Raw genomic sequence first — 25,896 nt, 5'->3', positions numbered from 1 at the left:
AGCTCGTGTACATGCATCACACATGCTGGCATGACACCATAGGTCCGTGATCAAATCCATCTATCAGAACAAAACCACGGTATTGATATGCTAGCCCAAGAATCAGGTTAATCCATTGATCAATCGGGCCACAAATGTACGGCTAGGAAAAACATGGCTGAAGTCTTCTAACCCATCTACCCGTTCCTAGTATTGACACTGACATGTAGAGACCAATTTTATTTTTGAGAAAACATGTATGAGGTTGACGGATGGATTAGGTCTCGCCGATGTGCCTGCTGGCACATGAGTGCGGCGGCGCACACGTGTGGGCTTAGCAAAGCTCTAAAATGCAAGTACAAATATTGCCACTTGTTAATTGGATAGGATCGGCCAAGCTCATTTTCAGTACTTATCACCGAAATTTAATATTTTCAGTGGCTTTCAACGGTTTAGATCGTTTGAATTAATTTTCATTGAAAATACGGGTCTTTTTATTTCCGTTTCTATCCCTTCACTTAATGATGAAGGCTAAATGCTGAAAGTGGTGGTGCATTAAATTTCTTTTTAGTTTTTACTAAACTACCACTAAATTATTCAAAATTACAATTAAGTAGTTTAAGTTTTTAACAATTTACTTAATTTTCAGAGCTTATTTTTCAGTTTATCGGATAGCACCTAAATCTGATTTAGGATAGGTGGCCTAAACATCTGTGCCCTGCGGCTAAACGGTTTGGATGGAGGTAGACGTGGATGCATATGGACTGTCCCAAAACGTGTAAGTTCAACAAAGGTCACTTTTGTGCTAGAGAAAAAGGGGTTCGTACCTGGAGTAGGGGTACCGGGTGGGGCTGCGAGAAGCAAAGACGCACAAGGTTAGAAGAAGCCGGGAAGGGGTGACTAAAACAAAAAAACAAAAACAAACTAGAGCAAGGGAGGCGTTTTGGGGAAGCGGATTGCGTACGAAGTAAACTCTGTGGGGCCACTGTAATGTATGTGTCTATCCAGGCCGTCCATCTGTTTTACCATCTCATTTTAGATCATGAGTCCAAAACCTAAGCATATACAACGCTCAAGTGAACCACACCAAAGGAAATAGTGTGAATTAAATGCATACAATTGAAAACTTCTTAAGGGCCACGGAAGTTTTGGAACAAGATGATATTCTTGTTTTCCCTTCATCCATGTCCGTGTAACCTTACAAACACGTTGGATGACAAATAAACATAACCGTGGCCCTAGTAAGATTTCAACCGTGGACATCATTCTTTCCAATGTTTCGAGTCGTGTGGTCCACTTAGCTTTGGATACGATTCAATTTTGAGATAATGTACTTGAATGATCAGTAAAAACGGATGCTACATATACATCCATGCGCCCACAGAATTTACTATGTAGGCAGTCTGTTTCCGTGTTTTGGTATGGTGATAGTTCACATCCGCTTTTAAAATGTTGTTGAATCATTCATACGACGGACACGTTGCATACATGCATGGCAGTACGGCCCAAGAATGGGGCGCGTGTGAATGCAGCACGAACCAAAATCAGTCCTATTTCGCCTCTAGCATTTGGACGGTGGATCATATGATATGAACTTTTCAGACACCATGATTCGCATTGAAGTCGGTCAAGTCCGTGTAACACTGAATTCCGTCAGCCGTTACCGTGGGCCCACGTTGATGTACGTTATGTATATCCACGCCGTTCATCGATTTTTTCAGATCATTTTGGGGCATGGGACCAAAAAATGAAGAAAATCCAAATATCAAGTGGACCACACCATAGGAAACAGTGGTGATTGACCAGCACAAAACTGATCAAACTGATATTTGTTTTTCCCATATATCCATGTCTATGTGATCTTATCAATTGGATGGCAAGAAAACATTGCGGTCGGCCCTAAAAAATTTAATGGTGAGCGTTCAATCACCATTTTTCCTGTGGTGTGGTCCACCTGAGATTTGGATCTATCTCGTTTTTGGGCTCATGACCTAAAATGATATGTTAAAACGGATGGACGGCGTGGATATACAACACATGCATCAAAGTGGGCCCCACGAGTGACAGCCTGACTGAACTCGGTATTACCTCGACCCGATCGAATCGACCGAACGGTGACTGAAGGAAACCGTGCCAGCAATACCCAGGATCAAAATCACCTACTACTGAGCAACGAATAAATAGGGGTATTTTCGTCTTTTGCTGGAAAAAATGTGCCGCATCCCTGCCATTCGTCAGGTGAAGGCTATCGCGAAATCACGCGGTTCACACATCAGGTGGGCCACACGTATATGCTGAATACGGATGGCTATCATTTTCATCAACCGTCCGAGATTTACTAATCACATATGGGCCACCTATCAACGGGCCTGATATCATACCACACAAAGAGGGACTCTTAATTTATCGCGAGATTTTAAAAGGAAAAAGACGAGAGAAATGAAACCTGTAGCTCCTTTGGTGTTGCAGCGATCGATGGTGGAGTTGATGCCGCAGTGCTCGGGAAGCTCGAGAGCTTGGGTGAGGTTGATGCCGAAAGATTTGAAGAGGTCAGGGCTGGAGTAGAGGTTGCAGAGGCATGGTAGCTCGTTTTGTACCGCCTCCCGTAACGGACTGCAGCACGACTCGGGTGGCTTGCTAACGTTTAGGTAGGTGCTGCACGGTACCAGCTTCGCTGCGCACGCAGGCGCGTCTTCAGCCCAAACGCCGTTTCCCCCCACCATTACTACCATTGCCACCGTCATAACCCAAACCCCAACATCATAGCCCTTGCAAAACGGACCCATCTCTCTCTCTCTCTCTCTCTCTCTCTCTCTCGGATACGGGTCCTTTGGGAATTTCAGTACTGGAGAGATATTTTTATATCAGTGTTCTTGCATCTGTCGCGGCATTGGATGTCAAGTATTTGTCGCCATATTGGGGCCCACATAAAGAAATGTTTCAATGATCTGAACCGTTCATGTCATTGATTATATGCTAGTATTGATATTTTAGGAACTTTTGTATGGTTCTGATCATAACTGTGGAGATGAATTTAGAGCATGGAAAAGGAGATTTTCAATAGCCCATATTTGAAATCATGAATTGATGGTTTCGGTTCTCCGTGAAGAGTGATTATGGGGTAATATATTTTTATTATAGTACGGATATGATGGACGGTTGCAATGATTATAGCATCTCAGCATCTGGACCCAGTGGAGCGATACATAATGGCGTTACCGAGTCGCGACGGAGGGAATGGTTAGAGGTGGGCATCGAGCCGAGTTGAGTCGAGGTGGGCCAAGCTTGGCTTGGCTTGTCCATGATGTACTCGAGTTCGAGCTCGAGCTTGAGCTTGGCATCGAGCTCAACATTGAAGCTTGGCTTGTTTGCCAAAGCTGTCGAGTCGAGTTCGAGTCGAGCTAGTGGTTCGAGTCAAGTCGAGTTTGAGCTTGTTGGGTGAGAGAGTAATGGATTTTGTTCTTAATCCTCCTCCATTGATGAAAAATTCAAAAATCTTAAGAGAATTAAAACAAAACCCGATGAAAAAATCAAACAAAGTTTCGAATCGGATGAGGAAACCTGTAAGAACTGATCTGTTCTTAATCTTCTTCCACCAGTAGAAATTCAAGTACTAGAAAAGAAACAGAGTAGAACACATATCAGAAATCCAAGTAAAGAGCTCTAGCCAATCAGATCATTGGATTTCCTTAAAGCTCTAACAAATCTGAAAAGAACCCATCTCGAATTTCTTAGGTTTCTCGCCTAAGAAGTAGATCTCAAGAGATTGAAATCATATGATTGTGGAGCTGAAATGAAAATTGGTGGTGGTGGTTGGGGCGGGCGTGCGACTGGCAGTGGGCAGAGAAAGTGAAGAAAGGGAAAGGGAAGGGGGTGCGTGCGGTCGGGTAGAGACTTTAGGGTTTGTTTTTTATTTTTTAATTCTTAAGTTTAAACTTAAAACTTATATTAATATAATATATATATAATATAATATTTAATATATTTATTAATCGAGTCGAGTCGAGCTCGAGTTCGAGCTTCGAGTCGAGTCGAGTTGAAATGTCCCCTGGTCGAACTTGGCTTGAACTCAACTCAAGCTTCAAATAATTAGCTCGGCTCGGCTTGAATTAGCCATTCAAGCCGAGTCAATCCGAGCTGACTCGAGCCGAGTCGAGCGAGCTTTTCGAGATAGCTTGACTCGTGAACAGCCCTAGGAATGGTAACTCTTTAACTACTGGTCTCGCAGACTACGAGCGTTCGTGATGCAGGCGCACCTAGAGGTGCACACGAGCCGAGCCGAGCTTTGCCCAGCTCATACTCGGCTCGGCTCAGGCTTTGAGCTCAGAGCAGCCACTGGTGCTCGACTTGACCGAGTTCTGGCCGAGTTCGAGCAGCAGAAGCTTTTCTTTATAAAATTACAACAGTTCTGGCATTCGTTCTTCATGTTCGGCAGCAGCTTCCAGCTTCCGCTGTAGGAAGATGTCTTTGGCAGCGGACATGTCGTCGCCAAGTTCATTGAAGAAATCTTGATATGGGGGTCTCCCATTTTCTTCTCTAGCGATAATTCCACCTTCGGTTACGTCTTTAGTGATCGGGAGATCGCAGAAGGAGAGTGATTCTTCTATGTCGTTGGCTTCTATTTGGAAGATCTTCTTCTTTGGTGGGAGATAGGCTATGGAATTTAGGTGCTGGAAATACTAAAGAAATGCATTATATTTAGGAAAGAGAGAGATGGTATTCTGACGTTCGAGAAGGATTGCAACAGGAGAAGATTGTGTTTGATTTACTTTTCTTTGATTTCTCTGCTTCTTATGTCTTCTCTTCTTCTACAATGGTTTTTTTTTTTTTTTTTAAGGGGAACGAGTGCTTGGGCTGGGAATGGGAGCTAGGGTTTTAATTTTTAAAGGGTATATATACCCTGTACCAAGTCAAGCCGAGTCAAACTGAGTTCAAGCAGTATTCAAGTCGAGTCGAGTCGAGCAGTATTCGAGTCGAGTCAAGTCGAGCAGGGGCAAGCTCGAACTCGTTTCAAGCTCCAAAAATTAGCTCGAACTCGACTCGAGTCGAGTGAGTTCCAAGTCGAGTCGAGCTTTTTCGAGCCGAGTCAAGTGAGTTACCGAGCTTTTGCTGCTCGTGTACAACTCTACCGTACACGTTAGCATGCAACGGAGAATTTGACCACTGTAGACGCAACTTTTTACCTAGCTTCTTTTTTGGAGAGTTCAAAACTTACCTTCCCAACTTAGATGTTGGACATGCGAATGAGCATTTGAGGACCAAAATACTCCTGCCTTCCTTTCGGAAGCGGATTGGCTGGTGTGCAAAGACGAGTGCTGACGCTCCTTGAACTCCAAGTTGCACGAATGGTTCAAAAGAGATCAAAGTTACATGGGCCCCACAGTTATGTATTTATTATATCCACAACGTTCATCCATATTTCGAGATCATTTCAAAGCATTATCAAAAAAAAAAAATCATATCCAAAGATCAACTGGACCACACCACAAATAACAGTGGGGAAATTGATTTTCACCGTTAAAAATTTCGTAGGGCCCACCATAACGTTTATTTTCCATCCAATCTATTCATAAGGTCACAAAGACCTGAATGAAGAGGAAAAACAAATTTCATATTGATCCAGAACTTCTTTGACCCCTAAAAGGGTTTCAATGGTAGACGTTCACTCCCCCACTGCTTTTTACAGTGTGGTCCACTTGATAGTTAGATCTATCTTATTTTTCGTCACAAGCCTTAATACGATCTCACCAAATGGATGGACGGTTTGGATATAACACATATCTCATGATAAGACCCACAAAACTTGCACTAGCCAATCAAGCGGGGCAAACTAGAAATTGAGTAGAGCAAATTGAAAATTGAGAGACGCAAATTGAAAATTCAGCGAGGCAAGCTGGAAATTGAGCGGGGCAAACTGAAAATTGAGCGGGACAAACTCGAAATTGAGCAAGGCAAACTAGAAATTAAGCAGGGCAAACTGAAAATTGAAAGGGGCAAACTGAAATTTGTAAAATCATGTCTGGTGGACCATGAAATTGTAATCAACGGACCAAATTCACAATAGATGTCATTCACTTATACACATATATAAGTTGAGCGGGGCAAATTAGAAATTGAGCAAGGCAAATTGGAAATTAAGCGGGGCAACTGAAAATTGACCTGGGCAAACTAGAAATTGAGTGGGGCAAACCAAAAATTGAGCGGGGCAAACTAAAAATTGAGCGGTGTAAACTAGAAATTGAGCGGTGTAAACTAGATTGAGCAAGGCATACTAAAAATTGAGTGGGGCAAACTGAAGATTGAGCGGGGCAAACTGAAAATTAAGCAGGACAAACTAGAAATTGAGCGGAGCAAACTGAAAATTGAGCAGGGCAAACTAAATGGCGTATATAGATGAACGATATAAATAAATGTATGCATCAATGTGGGACCCACATGTGTAATGGATTTCAAAATCCATGAAAATCCTGCATAGATCAAATGCATGCATCAGTTTGCCCCGCTCAATTTTTAGTTTGTCTCGCTCAATTTTCAGGTTGTCTTGCTTAATTTCTAGTTTGCCCCGCTCAATTTTCAGTATGCCCTGCTCAATTTCTAGTTTGCCCTGCTCAATTTTCAATTTGCCCCGCTCAATTTTTAGTTTACCCCGCTCAATTTCTAGTTTGCCTCATTCAATTTCTAGTTTGCCCCGCTCAATTTTCAGTTTGTCCCGCTCAATTTTCAGTTTGCCCCGCTCAATTTCTAGTTTGTCCCGCTTAATATTCAGTTTGCCCCGCTCAATTTCTAGTTTACTCCGTTCAATTTCTAATTTGCCCCGCTCAAATTTCAGTTTGCCCCACTCAATTTCTAGTTTGCCCCACTCAAATTTCAGTTTGCCCCGCTCAATTTCTATTTTGCACCGCTCAATTTTCAGTTTACCCTGCTTAATTTTCAGTTTGCTCCACTCAAATTTTATTTTACCCCGCTCAATTTTCAGTTTGCCTCGCTCAATATTTAGTTTGCCCCGCTCAATTTATAGTTTGCCCCGCACAAGTTCTAGTTTGACCCATTCAAATTCTAGTTTGACCCGCTCAATTTTTAGTTTGACCCGCTCAATTTTCGGTTTGCCTCACTCAATATCTATTTTGCCCCACTCAATTTTCAGTTTATTTCGCTCGATTTCTAGTTTTCCTCACTCGATTTCCAGTTTGCCCCGCTCAATTTCTAGTTTGTCCCGCTCAACTTATATATATGTACAAGTGAACGATATCCATGGTGAATTTGGTCCGTTGATTACAATTTCATGGTCCAACAAGCATAATTTTACAATTTCCAGTTTGCCCCGTTCAATTTCTAGTTTGTCCTGCTCAATTTCCAATTTGTCTCACTCAATTTCGAGTTTGCCATGTTCAATTTTCAGTATATCTCGCTCAATTTTCAGTTTACCCCGCTCAATCTCTAATTTGCCCCGCTCAATCTCTAATTTGCCCTGTTCAATTTTTAGTTTGCCCCGCTGAATTTTCAATTCACAACACTCAATTTCTAGTTTGCCCAGCTCAATTTCTAGTTTGCCCTGTTGGATTGGCTGGTGCAAGTTCTGTGGGTCTTATCATGAGGTATAAGTTATATCCAAACCGTCTATCCATTTGGTGAGCTCGTATTAAGGCTTGAGATGAAAAATAAGATAAATCTAACTATCAGGTAGACCACATTGTAAAAAGCAGTGGGAGAGTGAACGTATACCATTGAAACCCTTTTAGGGGTCGAAGAAGTTTTGGATCAATATGAAATTTGTTTTTCTTCTTCATTCAGGTCCGTGACTTATGAATAAATTGGATGGAAAATAAACGTTATGGTGGGCCCTACAAAATTTTTAACGGTGACAATCAATTTCCCCACTGCTATTTAAGAGGGTGGAGTTGATGCCGCAGTGATTTTAAGAGGAAAAAGACGAGAGAAATGAAACCTGTAGCTCCTTTGGTGTTGCAGCGATCGAGGGTGGAGTTGATGCCGCAGTGCTTGGGAAGCTCGAGAGCTTGGGTGAGGTTGATGCGGAAAGATTTGTAGAGGTCGGGGCTGGAGTAGAGGTTGCAGAGGCATTGTAGCTCGTTTTGTACCGCCTCCCGGAACGGATTGCAGCACGAATCGGGTGGCTTGCTATTATTTAGGTAGTCGTAGCACAGTACCAGCTTCGCTGCGCACGCAGGCGTGTCTTGAGCCCAAACGCCCTTTCCCCCCACCATTACTACCATTGCCACCTTATAAACCAAACCCCTACCTCGTAGCCCTTGCAAGACGGACCCATCTCTCCCTCTCTCTCTCTCGGATCCGGGTCCTTGTGGGAATTTCAGTACTGGAGAGATATTTTTATATCAGTGTTCTTGCATCTGTCGCGACATTGATTGTCAGAATGTGTCTCCCTAATGGGGGCCACATTAAGAGATTTTCCAATGATCTGAACCGTTCATGTCATGGATTCTATGCTATTATTTCTATTTTAAGAATTTTTCATGGTTCTGATCATAAATGTGAGATGAATTTAGAGCATGGAAAAAAAGATTTTCAATAGCCCATATTCGAATTCATGAATAGATGGTTTCAGTTGTCGGTGAAGAGTGATTATGGGGTAAAACTTTTTTTTTTTGATAGTACGGATATGATGGACGGTTGAAATGATTACACCATCTCAGCATGTGGACCCAGTGGAGCGATACATAATGGCGATACCGAGTCGCGACAGAGGGAACGGTAACTCTTTAACTGATTGTCTCGCGGACTACCAGCGTTCGTGATGCAGACGCACCGTACACGTCAGCATGCAACGGATTAGCCGGGCGCGGATTTAGGTGAGCCCGGGGTAGCAGCTTAGTGGGTGAGTAGCAGGCCGTGGGGCCTACCTGGATGTATCTTTTGTGTATCCACGCCGTCTATCCTTATTTACAGTTCATTTTAGGACATAGTCCTAAAAAATGGAGCAGATATAAATCTCAGGTGGACCATACCACAAGAAAAAATGGTTATTAATGAGATCACAGGGACTTAAAGAAAAATACAAATACCAATTTTTTTTATCACTGGCAAAAGTTTTTATTGATCAATCACCCCTATCTCTTTGTGTGGTCCACCTGAGATTTGGATCTGCTTGATTTTGAGTTCATACTGACAAAAAAGATGGACAACGCATATATACAATACACACATTCAGGTGGCCCATGATCAAGGATTAACCCACTAAGCTGTTAATCTGGACTCACCTTACCCACACCCGGATTAGCCCACCTCAGCCATGATTTGGGTGGATAAGGGGAAGCTAGGTGGGGCCCACTGGGATGTTTGTGAGAAATTCATTTCTTTTTCCCGTAAATGAGATGCATTTAAAGGATTTAGCTAATACGGTAACATAGAAAAAACAAATATCAGCTTGATCCAAAACTTTTATAAACCTCATTAAGTTTTTGATGGTCGAGTTTCAATAACGTAGAAAAAACAAATATCTGATCCAAAACTTTTGTGACCACTGGAAGTTTTTGATGGTCGACATTCAATAACAATGTTTCCTGTTATGTTGTCCACTTGATATTTAGATTTACCCCATTTTTGGCCTGTTACAATAAAATGGTATTAAAAAAAATAAATGAACAGCGTGGATGAAACGCATACATCATTGCAGGGCTCACGGATCACCATTGCCTAGTGGTAGGGTCACCATCCAAGCCGCCTACGTCAAATATACACTCATCAGACTCACGTGACATTTCTTAGGCTATGCCTGCGCAGCGGGACAGGGCGCATGTATCTCACACGTAAGGCAATCGCAACGGAATCGTCTACAACAACTGTTTTACACAGCGCATATTGTCTGTGTGAAATCCTATCCGTTTATCAGATGCTATCTGAATGCTAGTAGTTGGGGACGAAAATCAGCCAGAAACGTTTGCTCGTGTGGACCATACCACAGGCGAATGGGGATTTGACGCCGGACATAGGTTCGTGTGTATGGATCATGACGAGTACTTTCATCAAACACGTTAATCATGTGTGGCTTACAAGGATGAAAGGAAGGTATCAAAATCATCCCCGTCCAAAACTCAAGTGGACCACTTATAGCGTGAACCATAATGTTAGATTGTTCACATTGTCGTTGGCTCATCCGAGTTTTTTTAGATGTACGGTTAATATAATTGTGCTCATCAGATAGACCGAATTGATTCGACCCGTACAATATAGTGAACCCCACAGATGTAACCCAATGAGCAAAACAGGTGCGGTATGGAAGCGGATTGCCGGTGAACCCTGGCCATGTACCTGTGACCGGTGCTGTCTGGGGCCCACAAAGATGTCCACGACAAATCCACTCCGTCCAGCTGTTTTGAAAGACCAGAATAGTACAGGAATATAAAAATCATACAAATCCAAAACCCAAGTGGACTACACCAATGAAACAATTGGAAGGGAAATGTCCACCGTTGAAACCTTCCCGGAGCTGACCATGACGTTTATATGTCATCCGAACCGCTCGTTGGGTTATTACCACTCAAATAAAATGTAGGCACAAATACCATACTCATACAAAACTTCTATCACCCCATGTGTTCAATCCCCACGATTTAATGTGGTATGGCCCACCTGACTTTGGATCTCAATGGGTTTTTAGATTCCTACCAATTGGAAGCGGATTGTGTACTGAGTAAACTCTGTGTGGTCCACTATGATTTACATACTTTATCTACCCCATCTGTCCGTTTTTAACACCTAATTTGAAGGCTTAGCCTAAAAATAAAGTATATCCAAATCTCAAGTGAACTTTACCCAGAAAAATGGTATGAATTAAAATTCTATCGTTGAAAATTTCTCATGAGCCACTTTAGTTTTGTGGAAAAAATTAGTATAGTAGACGAGTACGTATAACATTTTTTTTTTTTTTGGCTACCCAAAAACTTATTTCAATAAAGGCAATTTTTAGGGTATAGATGTTGATTTTTTAATAAAAATACCTCTGTCTATTAGGATAAGCAGCTAGAAAAGGCAGAGATATTTTCATCTTTTTATATTCGTCTGTACGAATGATAGTCTACTTTGGTAATTTAAGTTTTTTCATGTCGAATGAAATAACGTGGGTAGTCCATTGGGTCTATACTAAAAACTTACCCTTATTTATATTTTCCCTTTTTTATGTCAGTGTGATCTCATGAATAAGTTTCAACAGCAGAAGTCATTATTCCCCCTGTTTCCTACAATATGATCCACTTGAGCTTTGGGCATGTTTTAATTTTTGGGCTCAACGGCTAAAATGAGCCGGAAAAAACGGATGGACAGCATGATAACCCATATACATTCATGGTAGGGCCAACTGAGTTTTCTCATTACTATAAAAGCATACTAAGTAACTTGTCTTTTAAAACACATAAAGGAATGAATTTGTCACCCACATCTCTGTGGGTTCCACACAGCCCCAGGCAAAGAAATATCTCTATGCATAACGTCACAGTCAATTGACTTCCGTGCCTTACTCGATTTTAGTACCAGATGATGCACATATTTCCACCATTGGTTTTTGAAAGAGAGCGCATTAGACAACACCATTATGAAAGAGAGCGGATTAGGTGAGACCCCGGCCTCACCCGAGAGACGGAGACGGTGCGGCCCTTACTGTGGGGCTACTGTGGAGACCACCTTGATGTATGTATTATGCATCCATGTCATCCATCCATTTTTTTCAGATCATCTTAGGGCCTAATCCCAAAAATGAAGCAGACCCAATTATCGGATGGACCGTACCATAAGACACAGTGGTGATTAACCGTCGTCCTACCATTAAAAGCTTCTTAGAGTGCATGTTAATGTTTCCGTGGTGTTTATTTACCATCAAATTTATTGTCACATAAACCTATATCGATGAAGGGAAAAAACAAATATCATTTTGATCCAAAACTTTTGTGGCCCATTAATGGTCAATCACCACTATTTCTTATGGTATATGGTCCACCTAATAATTAGATCTGCTTCATTTTTGGGACAATGCCCCTAAAATTATTTAGAAAAATGCATGGACAGCATGGTTACATAATGCATACAGCAAGGTCGGCTCCACAATAAGGGCTGTGCCACCTTTGGTGAGGCTGGGTCTCACCTAATCAGCTCTCTATAGAGGAAGCATCTTTACTAATTTACCATGATTAATAAATGTGAAGTGGCTAATTTTCATGCAAGGTGATTATCATGGTGACCCACCTTTTGTGTGGATAGGATATTTTTATTTATATGGTGAAAAGGCTGTATCATAATTGATGCATTCCCTGCATGTGATCATTCCTTATTTCATGATCCTCAATGGAAAGGATATTGCCTCTTGTGGGACCCATCTTTTTTCATTTCTGTATTTTGTCTTAATTGGCCCATCATTGCAGACTTAAATATCTCTCTTAGTAGACAACTCCTTTTATTTGGCTCCATTCTATGGATGCCGTGAAAGACAGGCTATGTTTTAACGCTGAGATAATGAGTTGAGTACCCATGTGGTGTGGGGTTGCGGATGAGTATGTGTGTATGAGAAAAACAAAACTCCTTTCATTTAATTAAAATGCACAGTTACAATTAACATTTGGTCCATAGCTCACATGTCCTGATCAATCGATCAAGGTCAATTCAAGAGTTGACCTATATTCTTTAATCCACAATAAGCCCATCATGTGAACCATTTAAGGAATTGTTTGGCAATTATATTTTTATTAAACTGGAATTCAAATCACAATTATATATAAAATTGAGGTGAATTGGAATATTCAGATGTGTTTGGCAATTTGTAATTAAAATTTTGTGGAATTCTAAAATTGTGTTTAGCCCAATTTTGGGTAAAGAGAAATTTTATGATGTATCATGGAATAGCTAATTTAATAAAGTAAATACCTTTAATATTATAAAATAACACACACACACACACACACACATAGGTTAGATACTTATTATAATAAGCTCATTGAAATATAAAATAGTATGTTTACATAACATGTTAGATAATTATTATAATAAGCTCATTATAATATATAATTAAACTAAAACATACACAATTTCAAGTCTCACATAGCCCATAAAAACACACCCACTAATTTTATATTTGAAACAAAATCTTATATTTTCAAACTAAGAAAGTTATATATTTATGGTCCAAACCCATACACCATATAAATTATATTATAGAAAAGTATACTTGAATTTTAAAAATGATTAATTATTACAATAATTTCTTCTCATTTCTACCCAATTGTATTAAGACATCATGCACTTCCTCTAAAATGTCAAGTAAATCATAACAACCACTAGAAAATCCATAAACCTGTGCTAAAAAAATTCTTGGCCCACCTATTGCTAGTCCTAATTGGCAATGAATAGAAAATGGGCTCCACTTGATTCCATTTCAATCAAAAGTTTGAAAATTAAAAGATAGTAGGATCCACCAAATTCAAACGTAGGCCCGTCTACTAGGCTACACGTGGAAAATCAAAAGAAAAAAAAAAGGTAAGCAGTTTGAAAATTTAATCATCCATTTAGTGAGTCACTCCTTTTTAAATTGTGTACGCGCATTCACCATGGCCCACTATGATGGAGCCCACCAAATAGATTTTGGTAAAGAAAATTCATTTGTAAAGAAGGAAGCATTTCGTCTAAGAATAGTACACTATAGAAAATTAGGAAAACTAGATATTATTTTTAATTTCTTTCAAAACTATAAACAAGATTAAAACATTGTAAAATGTAAATTACAAATTAAAAGATTCATGGAATTGAAAAGTACTTGCTTCAAAAGGCCAGCAAGGACAGGAGCAAGCATGGAAAGCATCTCTTGTCACGTGCATCATGTGTGCTGCTGGTAATTGGAGAGACAATGACAATTTCCATCAATAATTATAGGAGGAGGAAGAGGAGGAGAAAAGAATGCCCTTTTTGATGTATAAGACAGTTTGAAAATTAGTCACAGGATATGAATCAGTCCGTCTTTCGTTCTAATTTTCATCCTCGAAATTGTGGTAAACTGCTATTAGTAAAGTACGGAATTATATCCAAGTGTCCTAAAGGAGGGTGAATAAGACTTTTCAAAACTTTAATCCTGCTTAAAAACAAATGCCAACAATTCTAATCAAACATGATTAAAATAAAGCCATTCACAATCAAAAGTTATGATATTGAAATATTCAAAAGTTATAATGCATCAAACATGTAGTGTGTAAAAATTAATCATATCATGAATCAACACATCATAGACAAAAGCATATCACAAACACAACAATATATAGTGGTTCGGCTATGTGTCTACTCCACTCCCGGCAGACACACTCATCCTTACGAGTGTACTGGATTTCACTATCCAATTGTTTTAAATCAGGTTAACCATGAACCTTCACAATTTACACAAAGTTCTTTAGGTGCCTACACAGACAACCAGAGGTGCCTACATAAGGTCACTAACAATGCTTACACAAGGTAAACACAAATGCCTACACAAGGACACTACACGTATTCTCCCGCTGGAGGCTTACTGTCACGCCCCAAACTTGGAAACCGGGATCACAGAATTTCTGATCGCCGAATCCGGTACCGACAAGCTCCGTAGTACTCTATTCTCGGTTCTCGACGCCTATATGCCAGATTCCGATCCTGAGATCCTACAAGGAGAATTTTTTCAACGTACATTTATCTTGTAAGAAGCATAACCACAAGTTTACCCAAATCACAAAGGCAACATCATCATCACATATCTACTAATATAAACAGTTGAATACAGTGCTGAAAGGGATATATATATATCGAAAATCAAAGCTCCAGAAGACCGTTGCACACTCCAAGTTCAACGCTGCTACAACCTAACGCCACCTGCACGCATCTATCGTGCATAAGCTTATAGAAAGCTTAAATGATGGTGTAAGTGTGTGCACAAGGTAAGTGTTAAGCACATAAATATCAGAGTAAGTAAAAATACTGGCAATCCATAAATTGTACAATATCAAAGTAATGCGAAAACATGTTTGTAAGTCCATACGATGCAAAAACATAATAAGTCAAATATCATATACTGAGAATGCAGTGCAATATACAAATCCTAATGAGTCCACAAATACCGTCAGGATCATCTATGCCATATAAATACAAAAACTTAGCAACCCAAAATGTCATATGCCGCAAATGCAGTATGCGGTGCGAATGTAATGACAAAGCTGGAGTGTGAAGTTAAGATGATAGTACGTAGTATCACAGGCTATGGGGTCCATCACAAGGGACTTCTATCCAAACTAGTCTCATACCTAAATTTGGATAGTCATAGTTAATGTGGTAAACTCTTGATTTCAGATTGGTCGCGCGCCCCAACCGAAATCCTGACCACTGCGAAAGTACACATAACAATTAGTTGCGCACCATCAGCCCGAGTAGATAGTGAATGAATGAATGAGTAAAATATTGAGTATGCAACTCCTTCTCAATAAGTCCACATATCAGTACTGTACATATTTAGGATCATCACTGGGGTCTAGTACACCACTCTACATGCAATCGCCGCCCACTGGACGTGCAACCATACAAGTGGAAGAGACCTCACTATTTGTCTGGCCAGTAATCAGCCAATATTTACCCGGCACGTCGATAGTGGACTCATTTATGAGCTAGTCAAACTCAACCTAGTTATGCCCCCTACCCTCGGGCAGGTAAGGCCACACCCTCTTCCAATCAACCATGACACAGTCGGAGATGCGGTCTACTGGTATTTGGCACTCGGGCGCTCATATATCCACCACACCCCCTTCCAACCGACCATGACACAGTGGGAGACGCGACCTACTGGTATTCGGTACTCGGGCACTCATGTATCCACTCGGTGTAGACGTTAGAGCGTCTCCTGGCCACGGAGGTTTAAGGACTTTCACTCAGGGACATATATGGCACCCCATGTAGAAAAAGATTTTCGGTGTCCCATCTAGCCATCCACGATATGCCTATGGAGGGATGTCGCTAGGGCGTACAGTAGTCATATCCCAAAATGCGAGATGCATGAGTCATACCATCCAGTCATGCATCAAACCTGTACGTAGTGCTCTTCATGTGGAGCAACTCCGTCTTTCAGGGAGTCTGATAAACAACCAGCCCTATGACATATGCAATGGTCAATCACATCTTATAACAGACATGCAGATGATGCGTATGGGCATGTATTATGGTGTTATGCTGTCACATACTCATAATCGGTATCGATAATCAACCTCGATAATCGGCATTGACAATCAGAATTGGCCTCAATAATCTGTCTCGACAATCGGAATCAGCCTCGACAATCGGAATCAATGATAATAAGCCTAACAAGGCCTAGGGGAATGTCACAATGTGGACATTCAACCATCATTGTCCATCAATGTAGACATTTAACCAACATTGCTCCCAAGAAGTAGCCCATATAGGGCCTAACATAAAGTGGGCCCATGGCCTCACATGAGGGCCTGATATACATCACCATAGGCCTCACTCAAGGGCCGAATGCACATCACAATGGGCCTCACTTAGGGCCACATATATATCACATTAGGTGATGTAGAGCGGGTCGCAGACAATTACATGGCCAAGATGGATCAGAAAAGGCCCGGTCGACGACAGAAGTGATCCAGACCATCGAACCTTAAATCGGGCGTATCTTGCAATCTGGAATGAGTTATCTGACGTAAAATATATGATTTTGGGGTAGAACGAGCTACTGAAGCCAACCAACCCAGCTACGCAGGGTTGCGCAGCCTGGAATTGCGAAAAACCCCTGGATTGATGGTCGTTTCCCTGTTTTAATTTTGTTTTTACTATAAATAGTAAGTTTTAGTTTGATTATAACTCTTCATCCGTCGGGCTTTAGGAGTTGCGCCCAACGTGAAAAGAGCTTAGAATAATTAGGAGAACGGTTTGGTGAAGCCAAATAGGACACTTACTATTTTTGGCCGAAAACCTTGCGCACTAGTAGACATCACGACCGTCTATAAATAGTAAGTTTACTATTTATAGTAAGTCGCGGATTCAAAGAGTTTGAGTTGTAGTTTGCTTCTAATTTCTTTCCCATTGCTTGGTAGCCCTATTTAAAGGGTTGTGAACTCGTTTTTATTCATCAATTAATCAATTTCGAATTTATTAGAATTTATTTCTATTTTCTGCTTTCTTTTCCTCGTGGATTCGAGAAGTCTCTGTGAGGAGTCCAGAGAAGCTCCGTGGATTCGGGGTAGTTATCCTCATCACGTTCATCCCTGCGTCAATTGGTATCAGAGCGAGGATTTCCCTTGAGCCGATGGCAAACAACGAAGGTATGAATCAAAATCCTATGGACGGTGATCCAGGGATTCATTATTTTTCGGAAAGAATGGAAGCTTTCCACCGGGAGAGTCAATTGACCATGCAAGGGCTGCAGGCAACTCTCGACCGTCTTGCGGATGCGCTACTTCCGCCCCGAGCCCTAGGCGGTGCTCCACCACCCATGGTGGCTCCACCACCCATGGTTGCTGTACGACACAATCCCGATTTTCGTAGAGCACTACCAGTGGCAAACCGTAGGGCTACACCAGATGATTCAAGTTCTAGCGACGAGGACCTTAATGAGGGTTTTGCTCGACGACCAATCCATGGAGGTGATCATCTAGATCGTGCTGAAAGAGACTATCGAGGTAAGGCTGAACTTCCTAGTTTTAACGGTTTATTACGTATAGAAGATTTTCTCGATTGGCTAGCCGAAGTAGAGAGATATTTTGATTACATGGACGTGCCAGATCATAAAAGGGTAAAATTGGTAGCATTTAAATTAAAATCTGGTGCTTCTGCATGGTGGGAACAATTACAACTCTCACGAGCCCGCCAGAACAAGGCGCCCATTTCATCATGGCCACGGATGAGACGTCTTCTTCGATCTCGATTTCTCCCCAGTGATTATGAGCAGATATTATTCCAGCAATATCAAAATTACAGACAAGGAAATCGAACTGTCACAGATTACACAGAAGAATTTCAACGGTTGGATACACGAAACGATCTGTCAGAATCTGAGTCACAGAAGGTGGCACGATTTATAGGTGGGTTGCGACCGATAATTCAGGATCGAGTTCAGATGTACTCAGTCGGGACCGTGGATGAAGCAGTTCAATTGGCGGGTAGGGCAGAAACACAACTTGCAAGAGCTCCTGCTCGTCCATATCCTTCAAATCGACCCCCCATGACGGGTCCCACGCAGGATCCAGTGCTGCCACGAGGAAAAGATCCAGTACCTCAACTTCCTACAACCGCAAATCGTGATACGGGGAGCGGCTCATCCAGACCTCAACGTGCAGCACCCACAACAGCAGGTCCGAGTAGGATTCCAAATCCTTATACTCGGCCAAGGTCGAACAATTGTTACCGCTGTGGCCAACCAGGCCACTTATCAAACACTTGTCCTCAACGTCCCGCAACGCACTTGACTATAAATGAAGGGGGCACTGAAGATGAGGCCGCAGAAGAAGACCATCGCTTTGATGAACATGAACAAACCACTGAAGAAATAGCAGGTGGCGATGGAGTGACGGGCGAGGATCATGGCGAATTTCTAGTTGTGAGGCGATTACTGTATGCCCCACGAAAGGAATTACATCCACAGCGACACAATATATTTCGTACTCGGTGCACCGTCAACGGAAAGGTCTGTGATGTGATCATAGACAGTGGTAGTAGCGAAAATATCATCTCGAGAGTAATGGTGGACAAGTTGCGGCTACCAACGATGAAGCATCCTTCCCCATACTCTATTGGCTGGATAAAAAAGGTGAATGAGACCAAGGTAACTGAACAATGCACTATCTCGTTTTCAATTGGCAAAAATTATAAGGATCAAATACTTTGTGACGTGGTCGATATGGAAGCTTGTCATATGTTACTCGGTCGACCCTGGCAGTCGGACCGTGATGCGACCCATCGGGGACGAGATAATGTCTACGTATTCGTCAAGGATAGTCGAAAAATAATCCTTGCCCCTATGGCACCAGAGAACCACCTTGAAGCCTCTAAAGTGGAGGGGAGTTCCCTCTTGACCATTCGGGATTTCATAGAGGAATCCAAGGAAACTAGCGAGGTATACGCCGTAATAGTAAAGGGCGAGGAAGAGGAACCCTTAAACATCCCTCCAAGTTTAAGACTGTTGCTAAACGAATTTAAAGAAGTCTGGCCTGAGGATTTACCTGATGGATTGCCCCCCATGAGGGACATCCAATATCACATAGACCTCGTCCCTGGGGCTAGCCTGCCCAATCGCCCTCATTATCGGATGAGTTCGAAGGAGTGTGAGATACTTCAGGGGCAAGTGAAGGAATTGATCCGTAAGGGTCTCTTGAGAGAGAGCATGAGCCCATGTGTCGTACCAGCATTATTAACGCAAAAAAAAATGGAAGCTGGCGCATGTGTGTCGACAGCCGAGCAATCAACAAAATTACCATCAAATATCGGTTTCCAATACCACGATTGGACGACATGCTCGATATGTTAGAAGGGGCCAAGGTGTTCTCTAAACTAGATCTAAGGAGCGGGTACCATCAGATTCGTATTCGACCCGGTGATGAGTGAAAAATGGCATTCAAGACCAAGGAAGGGTTGTATGAGTGGCTGGTTATGCCCTTCGGCCTATCGAACGCACCGAGTACTTTTATGCGTTTAATGAATCAAGTTCTAAAACCGTTCAATGGCCGATTTGTGGTAGTATATTTTGATGACATATTGATATATAGCCAAGATGAAGCGGAGCACAGGAAACATCTCAGGCAGGTGCTACAGGTCCTACAACTTAACAAGTTGTACCTCAATTTGAAGAAGTGTAGTTTTTTAACTGACAGCCTATTGTTTCTAGGATTTGTTGTAACGTCCACAGGCATTCGTGTGGACGATAAAAAGGTGCGAGCTATTAGGGAATGGCCGATCCCGACAAACATTCATGAGGTGAGGAGTTTTCACGGGTTGGCGACTTTCTATCGTCGATTTGTGAGAGATTTTAGCACCATAGTCGCGCCTATAACAGATTGCATGAAAAAAGGACCGTTCCAGTGGACCGATAAAGCTGATAAGAGCTTTCATGAGATCAAGCATCGTTTGTCTATAACACCGGTCTTGGTGCTTCCTAATTTCGACAAACTGTTTGAGGTTGAGTGTGACGCTTCATACGTCGAAATTGGAGGAGTATTATCACAGGAAGGCAGGCCGGTAAGAAACTCAATGAAGCTTGAAAGAAGTGGTCGACTTATGAGCTTGAGTTGTCCGTAGGCGCTGCGACATTAGCGGCATTATCTGATTCAAAGAGAGTTTGTTTTGTACACTGACCATCAAACATTAAAGTTTATTAATAGTCAGACTAACGTGAATCGTGTGCATGCTAGATGGGTTACGTTTTTATAGGAATTCACGTTCGTTCTGAAGCACAAGTCAGGGCAGCAGAACAAGGTGGCCGATGCACTTAGCCGTCGTGCATCACTACTAGTTACAATGAGCAACGAGGTAGTCGGCTTCGATTGTCTCAAGGAGCTGTATACCGAGGATGAGGACTTCAAAGATTCTTAGATGAAGTGTCAAGAAGGTCACCTCAGTGACCTTCATATACAAGACGATTCTCTCTTCAAAGGGAATCGATTGTGCATCCCCAAAGTTCTTTGAGGGAGTAGATTATTCAGGAGCTACATGGAGGTGGCCTCGGTAGACACCTTGGGCGAAACAAGACGCGAGCTCTTGTGGAAAAGTGGTATTACTGGCTGCAATTAATACGTGATGTAAAAAAAGTCATACAACGTTGTCATGTTTGTCAGACCTCCAAGGGACAATCTCAGAATACGGGCCTCTACGCCCCGTTACCTGTGCCTGACAGTCCTTGGGAGGATTTATCAATGGACTTCGTGCTTGGTCTCCCACGAACACAACGCGGCATGGATTCGGTGTTCGTGGTGGTAGATCGTTTCTCAAAGATGACGCACTTTATCCCATGCAAGAAGACGCTCGATGCAACACACGTGGCGAATTTATTTTTCAGGGAGGTCGTTCGGCTACACGGGGTCCCCAAGACCATTACTTCCGATCGTGACACGAAGTTCATTAGCAACTTTTGGCGGACTTTATGGAATCGATTCGATACACGACTTCAATTCAGCAGTGCTTACCACCCACAGACTGATGGGCAGTTTCAAGTTGTGAATCGCACGTTGGGAAACCTCCTTCGCCGTATTTCAGGAGAAAACTGAAGCGTGGGATTTGGCCTTGTCTCAAGCGAGTTTGCATTCAACAACATGGTGAACCGCTCAACAGGGAGATCACCATTCCAGTTATATACGGACGAGTGCCTCGCCACACACTTGACTTGGTCCCTCCGCCCAAGCACCTGTGCACGAGCATTGCAGCAGAACATATGGCAGACAAGATCATGGGCATCCATGCAGAAGTGCAGACCAAGCTACATGCCTCGAACGATAAGTACAAGGAACAAGCGGACAAGCATCGGCGACAAAAAGTGTTCGAGGTGGGCGACCGCGTTATGGTCCATCTGCGCAAAGAGAGATTTCCGACCGGGACGTACAACAAGTTGAAAAATAAGAAGATTGGACCCGTCCCAATCATCCAAAAGATTAATGATAACGCTTATATTGTTGATCTTCCAGATGATATGGCAATCTCACAGACTTTCAATGTCGCGGACCTGACCGAGTATCATGAACCAGAGCATGACGAGAACTCGATGACGAGTTCTTTTGAAGTGGAGGAGACTGATGTAGAGTGGGTCGCAGACAATTACATGGCCAAGATGGATCAGAAAAGGCCCGGTCGACGACAGAAGTGATCCAGACCATCAAACCTTAAATCGGGCGTATCTTGCAATCCGGAATGAGTTATCTGACGTAAAATATATGATTTTGGGGTAGAACGAGCTACTGAAGCCAACTAACCCAGCTACGCAGGGTTACGCAGCCCGGAATTGCGAAAAACCCCTGGATTGATGGTCGTTTCCCTGTTTTAATTTCGTTTTTACTATAAATAGTAAGTTTTAGTTTGATTATAACTCTTCATCCGTCGGGCTTTAGGAGTTGCGCCCAACATGAAAAGAGCTTAGAATAATTAGGAGAACGGTTTGGTGAAGCCAAATAGGACACTTACTATTTTTGGCCGAAAACCTTATGCACTAGTAGACATCACGACCGTCTATAAATAGTAAGTTTACTATTTATAGTAAGTCGCGGATTCTAAGAGTTTGAGTTGTAGTTTGCTTCTAATTTCTTTCCCATTGCTTGGTAGCCCTATTTAAAGGGTTGTGAACTCGTTTTTATTCATCAATTAATCAATTTCGAATTTATTAGAATTTATTTCTATTTTCTGCTTTCTTTTCCTCGTGGATTCGAGAAGTCTCTGTGAGGAGTCCAGAGAAGCTCCGTGGATTCGGGGTAGTTATCCTCATCACGTTCATCCCTGCGTCATTAGGCCTTGCCGATGGGCCTCAAATACACCACAATGGGCCGCATTTTATGTGCCTCGAATTCATCACATTGGGCCTCACCACATGGGTTATATAAACATCAAGTGGGCCGCATTAATGGGCCGCACTAATGGGTCTCATATTGTAAGACCAGTATCCTAGTCCATACTGATCTGTCGACTCCCGCAATCCTTTCCGTCGGAGTCCGGCAATCCTGACCTATAATCGACATTTGCGCATGACCCTAAGTTGTATCCCGTAGATTTGAGTCGGCTTAATTTGAAACTTGTACCATTGCGACCGCATCGTCGCCGCGGTTCCAACGCCGCAACTCGCGCACTGATCCGATACCCTGGCTAAGAGATGTGAGTCGGCGTTTATTTCAAAGAAAACGTCGCGCGTTTGCAATCCCAAGAGAATCTCTACATTATGTCAAATCAATCCCATCAATCACCTCATATCAAGTACAAAATAACTCATGTTTTCTTTCTCCACAAGTCAAGTAAATCCAAAAGTCAACCAATCCATCACCTCGCCCATCACTCTCATCTATCACCCATCTCCTATCACTTCTCTTTCAAAACCACCCTCTCTCTCTCTCTCTCTCTCTCTCTCTCTCTCTCTCTCTTTCCCTTCACAAGTTCCCAGCAACCAAAATGAGCTCACGTCCAAGTTCTTCCATGAGAGAAAAGTGAGTTGTGTGGCCCACCTTTCCATCCCAAAAATTCATCATCCTAGCCATTCATTTCTCATCCTCTCCATCAAAGTGAAGCACAAGGAGACCGACGTTCCAACGGACCAAGAAGATCAAACGGTGGGTGCTTTTATTGGATAGTCTTCATGTTTTTATGATGGGCCAAGTGAGGCCTACCGGTCGATGGTATGAATCTCACTTTGTACCCTAAGATGTGGCCGATGGCCCATTTTGATTATCATGATCATTCCATGGTGGGGCCATTCTCCATGGACCCCATCATGATGTTTATTTTCTTAATTTGCATGGATAGAGGTCATCTAGACCGTCCATTTTGGGCGGAGAAGGAACTTTCACTGTTGATCTTTGATTTGGTGGGCCCGCATGTATTGGGGCCCACTTGATGTATGATTGAATGCAAGGGAAGGCTCATAGTGGCGGAGCCCTCCATCACGCGTGTCCCTCGATCTCTCTCTCTCTCTCTCCCTCTCTTTTTCATTTATTTTCTTTGTGTGTTGATGTGGCAGTGTGGCCCACTTGGATGGACCCCACCATGAAGCATGATCCAAGCCACTTGTAGGCGAGGCCCACTTTATATATGTGTAGGTTCTACACCACCTAGCCATGTGGTGGCCCACCTAAGCAGGGCCTATCTTAAATATATTCCTATACCCAAAAACAGTCCAGCGTGCTTCTAGACGTGAACTTGGAAATACAAATAGTATCATGAGTTAAAAACTTTTGGGAATGACTGCTCATGTGGGCCCCACCTTGACGTATGGGTTTAATCCACACCCCCCATTCCATTCTCCCAGTCATTTTAGACGTTGAGCCGAAAAATGAAGCTGATCTGAGTATCTGGTGGGCCATAGCATAGGAAATAGTGGTGTTCACCGTTAAAATACACCCTGCTGTTTCTGTACACCGAAATAAGCCCAATATTGGGCATAGATTTGTTATGGTCTGTAGAGACCAATGGCTGGGGTGGATTTTCCTTATGCGGGCCCCACATGGAAAAAACTGCAGAAAAACCCTGTTTAAAAAAATAATAAAAAAATATAATATATGCATGTAGTGCCTACTACTGCTAACGCTGCAGCAGGACGCTGCTGTATTGGCGGACGGACAGCAGGGACCCACGGTCCCAGCTGTGGGCCCCACCGTGATGTGTGTAGAATATCAAAACCGTGCATTTGGTGGCCCCCTTTTTGGGCAGTGGCTCCTCCAAAAATCAGCCGTGTGTGGAGCTCGGGTGGCCCACATCACAGGAAACGATGATGATGAACATTTACCATTAGAACCCTTCCTGGGGAACCCTTCCTGGGCCACAGAAGTTTTGGAACGTTATGAAATTTGTTTTTCTTCTTCAATCCGGGTCTGTGCGACCTTACCAACGGATGGATGGCATATAAACGTTATGGTGGGGCCCACATGGGACACCCCGATGCATGTATTGTACTCCACACTGTCCAGATGGATGGATGGTGGGTGGTAACATGATGTATGGGTCTTGTACACACCGTCCAGTCCAGTTCGCTGGGCGTGGACTCCACCATGATGCACGCGTGGGGCCACCGTGTTTACATCCAGTCCGTCCAACGTGGACTCACCTTTCATCTGCACCGTCCATCTCATATGAGGCAGATATATCAGGTGGACTGCACTGCCAGTGTAGGATTGAACGTCAACCATTGAAATCCTTTTAAGACATTTTGGAATAGTATAATAATATATGTGTGTGTGTGTGTGTAGATATTATATATTATGGTGGGCTCCATGGGGGACACACCTTTGGTGGAAACTAATGGACGGTGTACCTACAGTAGCAATATAGCTGTTGTATTGCTATTGACTGACCACGTGGACCCCATCATGTGGTCCGAGTTATATCCCAACCGTGTATCCATTTGCTGGTGTGGCACGCACCAGGATATATGGGTTTTAATCCACGCCGTCCATAAGCGTGGGTCCCACCTGATGTAAGTGTTGTATCCTCATCGTCTAGTGCAAGGACGGTGGGATTCCACCGGCCATGATGTATGCATTTCTCCACCTTGTCCATTCATTAGATGTGGCCCCACCATGGCAGCGTGTGGGGCCCACCTTGATTTAAAGTATTGCATCCACACCATCCAATCCATGGACGAGGGATGCAAGTTGACTGGAGTACCTCAAACTAGCTTAATAGCTGAGGTATTGATGCCAGCAAGTCCGTGGGGCCCACTAGATTTATGTGGTGTATTCCACGCCACTCATCTGTTTTATATCCATGACCGTTCTTTTGTGCGGACTGTCGTGATGAATGTATTGTATATCCATGTCATCCATTAATGCATCCCACTTGATGTACATGAGGCCCATTGACGCATCCTGTTTGATGCATATGAGACCCATGTGTAGGGCCCACCTGTTGTGTATTTATGGCCCATTTTGGTGTGGCCCATTGAGTTGTATTTGAGCTCGTGGGCTGGGGCCCATTGTGATATATTTTCAGCCCATTTGTTAAGGTCCATTGAGTTGTATTAGGGCTCATGGGTTGAGGCCCATTGTGATGTATTCAAGGCCCGTTATTGAGGCCCACCTTGATGTGTATGAGGACCATATGATGAGGCCCATTTTGATGTATTATAAGGCCCATGGGTCGAGGCCCAATGGGATGTATACAAGGTCTATTGCATTGTGTGATTCCATTATGGGTTATGTAATGACATTTATGGCGGGCCATGCCTTGGGAGCAATGTTGGTTTAACATCCACATTGTAAGAAT

General features: G+C 42.7%; 1 protein-coding gene across 1 annotated transcript; it reads right to left on the bottom strand.

Annotated features, from left to right (window-relative positions):
• Positions 1-556: 556 nt before the first annotated feature.
• On the bottom strand, positions 557-8,270 carry LOC131249511 (non-specific lipid transfer protein GPI-anchored 7-like). Its single transcript, XM_058250320.1, has 4 exons — positions 7,925-8,270; positions 2,426-2,824; positions 807-830; positions 557-567 (listed from the first exon to the last, which is right to left on the bottom strand). Exons 1-4 carry the CDS (start codon positions 8,208-8,210, stop codon positions 557-559), a joined length of 720 nt encoding a protein of 239 aa, XP_058106303.1. The 5' UTR covers positions 8,211-8,270.
• Between the last annotated feature and the right edge of the window lie 17,626 nt (positions 8,271-25,896).

Source organism: Magnolia sinica, chromosome 6 (assembly GCF_029962835.1).
Source record: "Magnolia sinica isolate HGM2019 chromosome 6, MsV1, whole genome shotgun sequence".
NCBI classification, from domain to species: Eukaryota; Viridiplantae; Streptophyta; class Magnoliopsida; order Magnoliales; family Magnoliaceae; genus Magnolia; species Magnolia sinica.
This window is presented reverse-complemented; position numbering and strand designations above follow the sequence as displayed.

Bases quoted from the DNA above. Each gene is read 5' to 3' on its own strand.
- LOC131249511 (XM_058250320.1), bottom strand. From the start codon at position 8,210: ATGGTAGTAATGGTGGGGGGAAAGGGCGTTTGGGCTCAAGACACGCCT. The intron at 2,825-7,924 runs GTTTCATTTCTC...ATATCTCTCCAG, and splicing joins CAACACCAAAGGAGCTACAG to TACTGAAATTCCCAAAGGAC. The intron at 831-2,425 runs GTTTCATTTCTC...TGCTTCTCGCAG, and splicing joins CAACACCAAAGGAGCTACAG to CCCCACCCGGTACCCCTACT.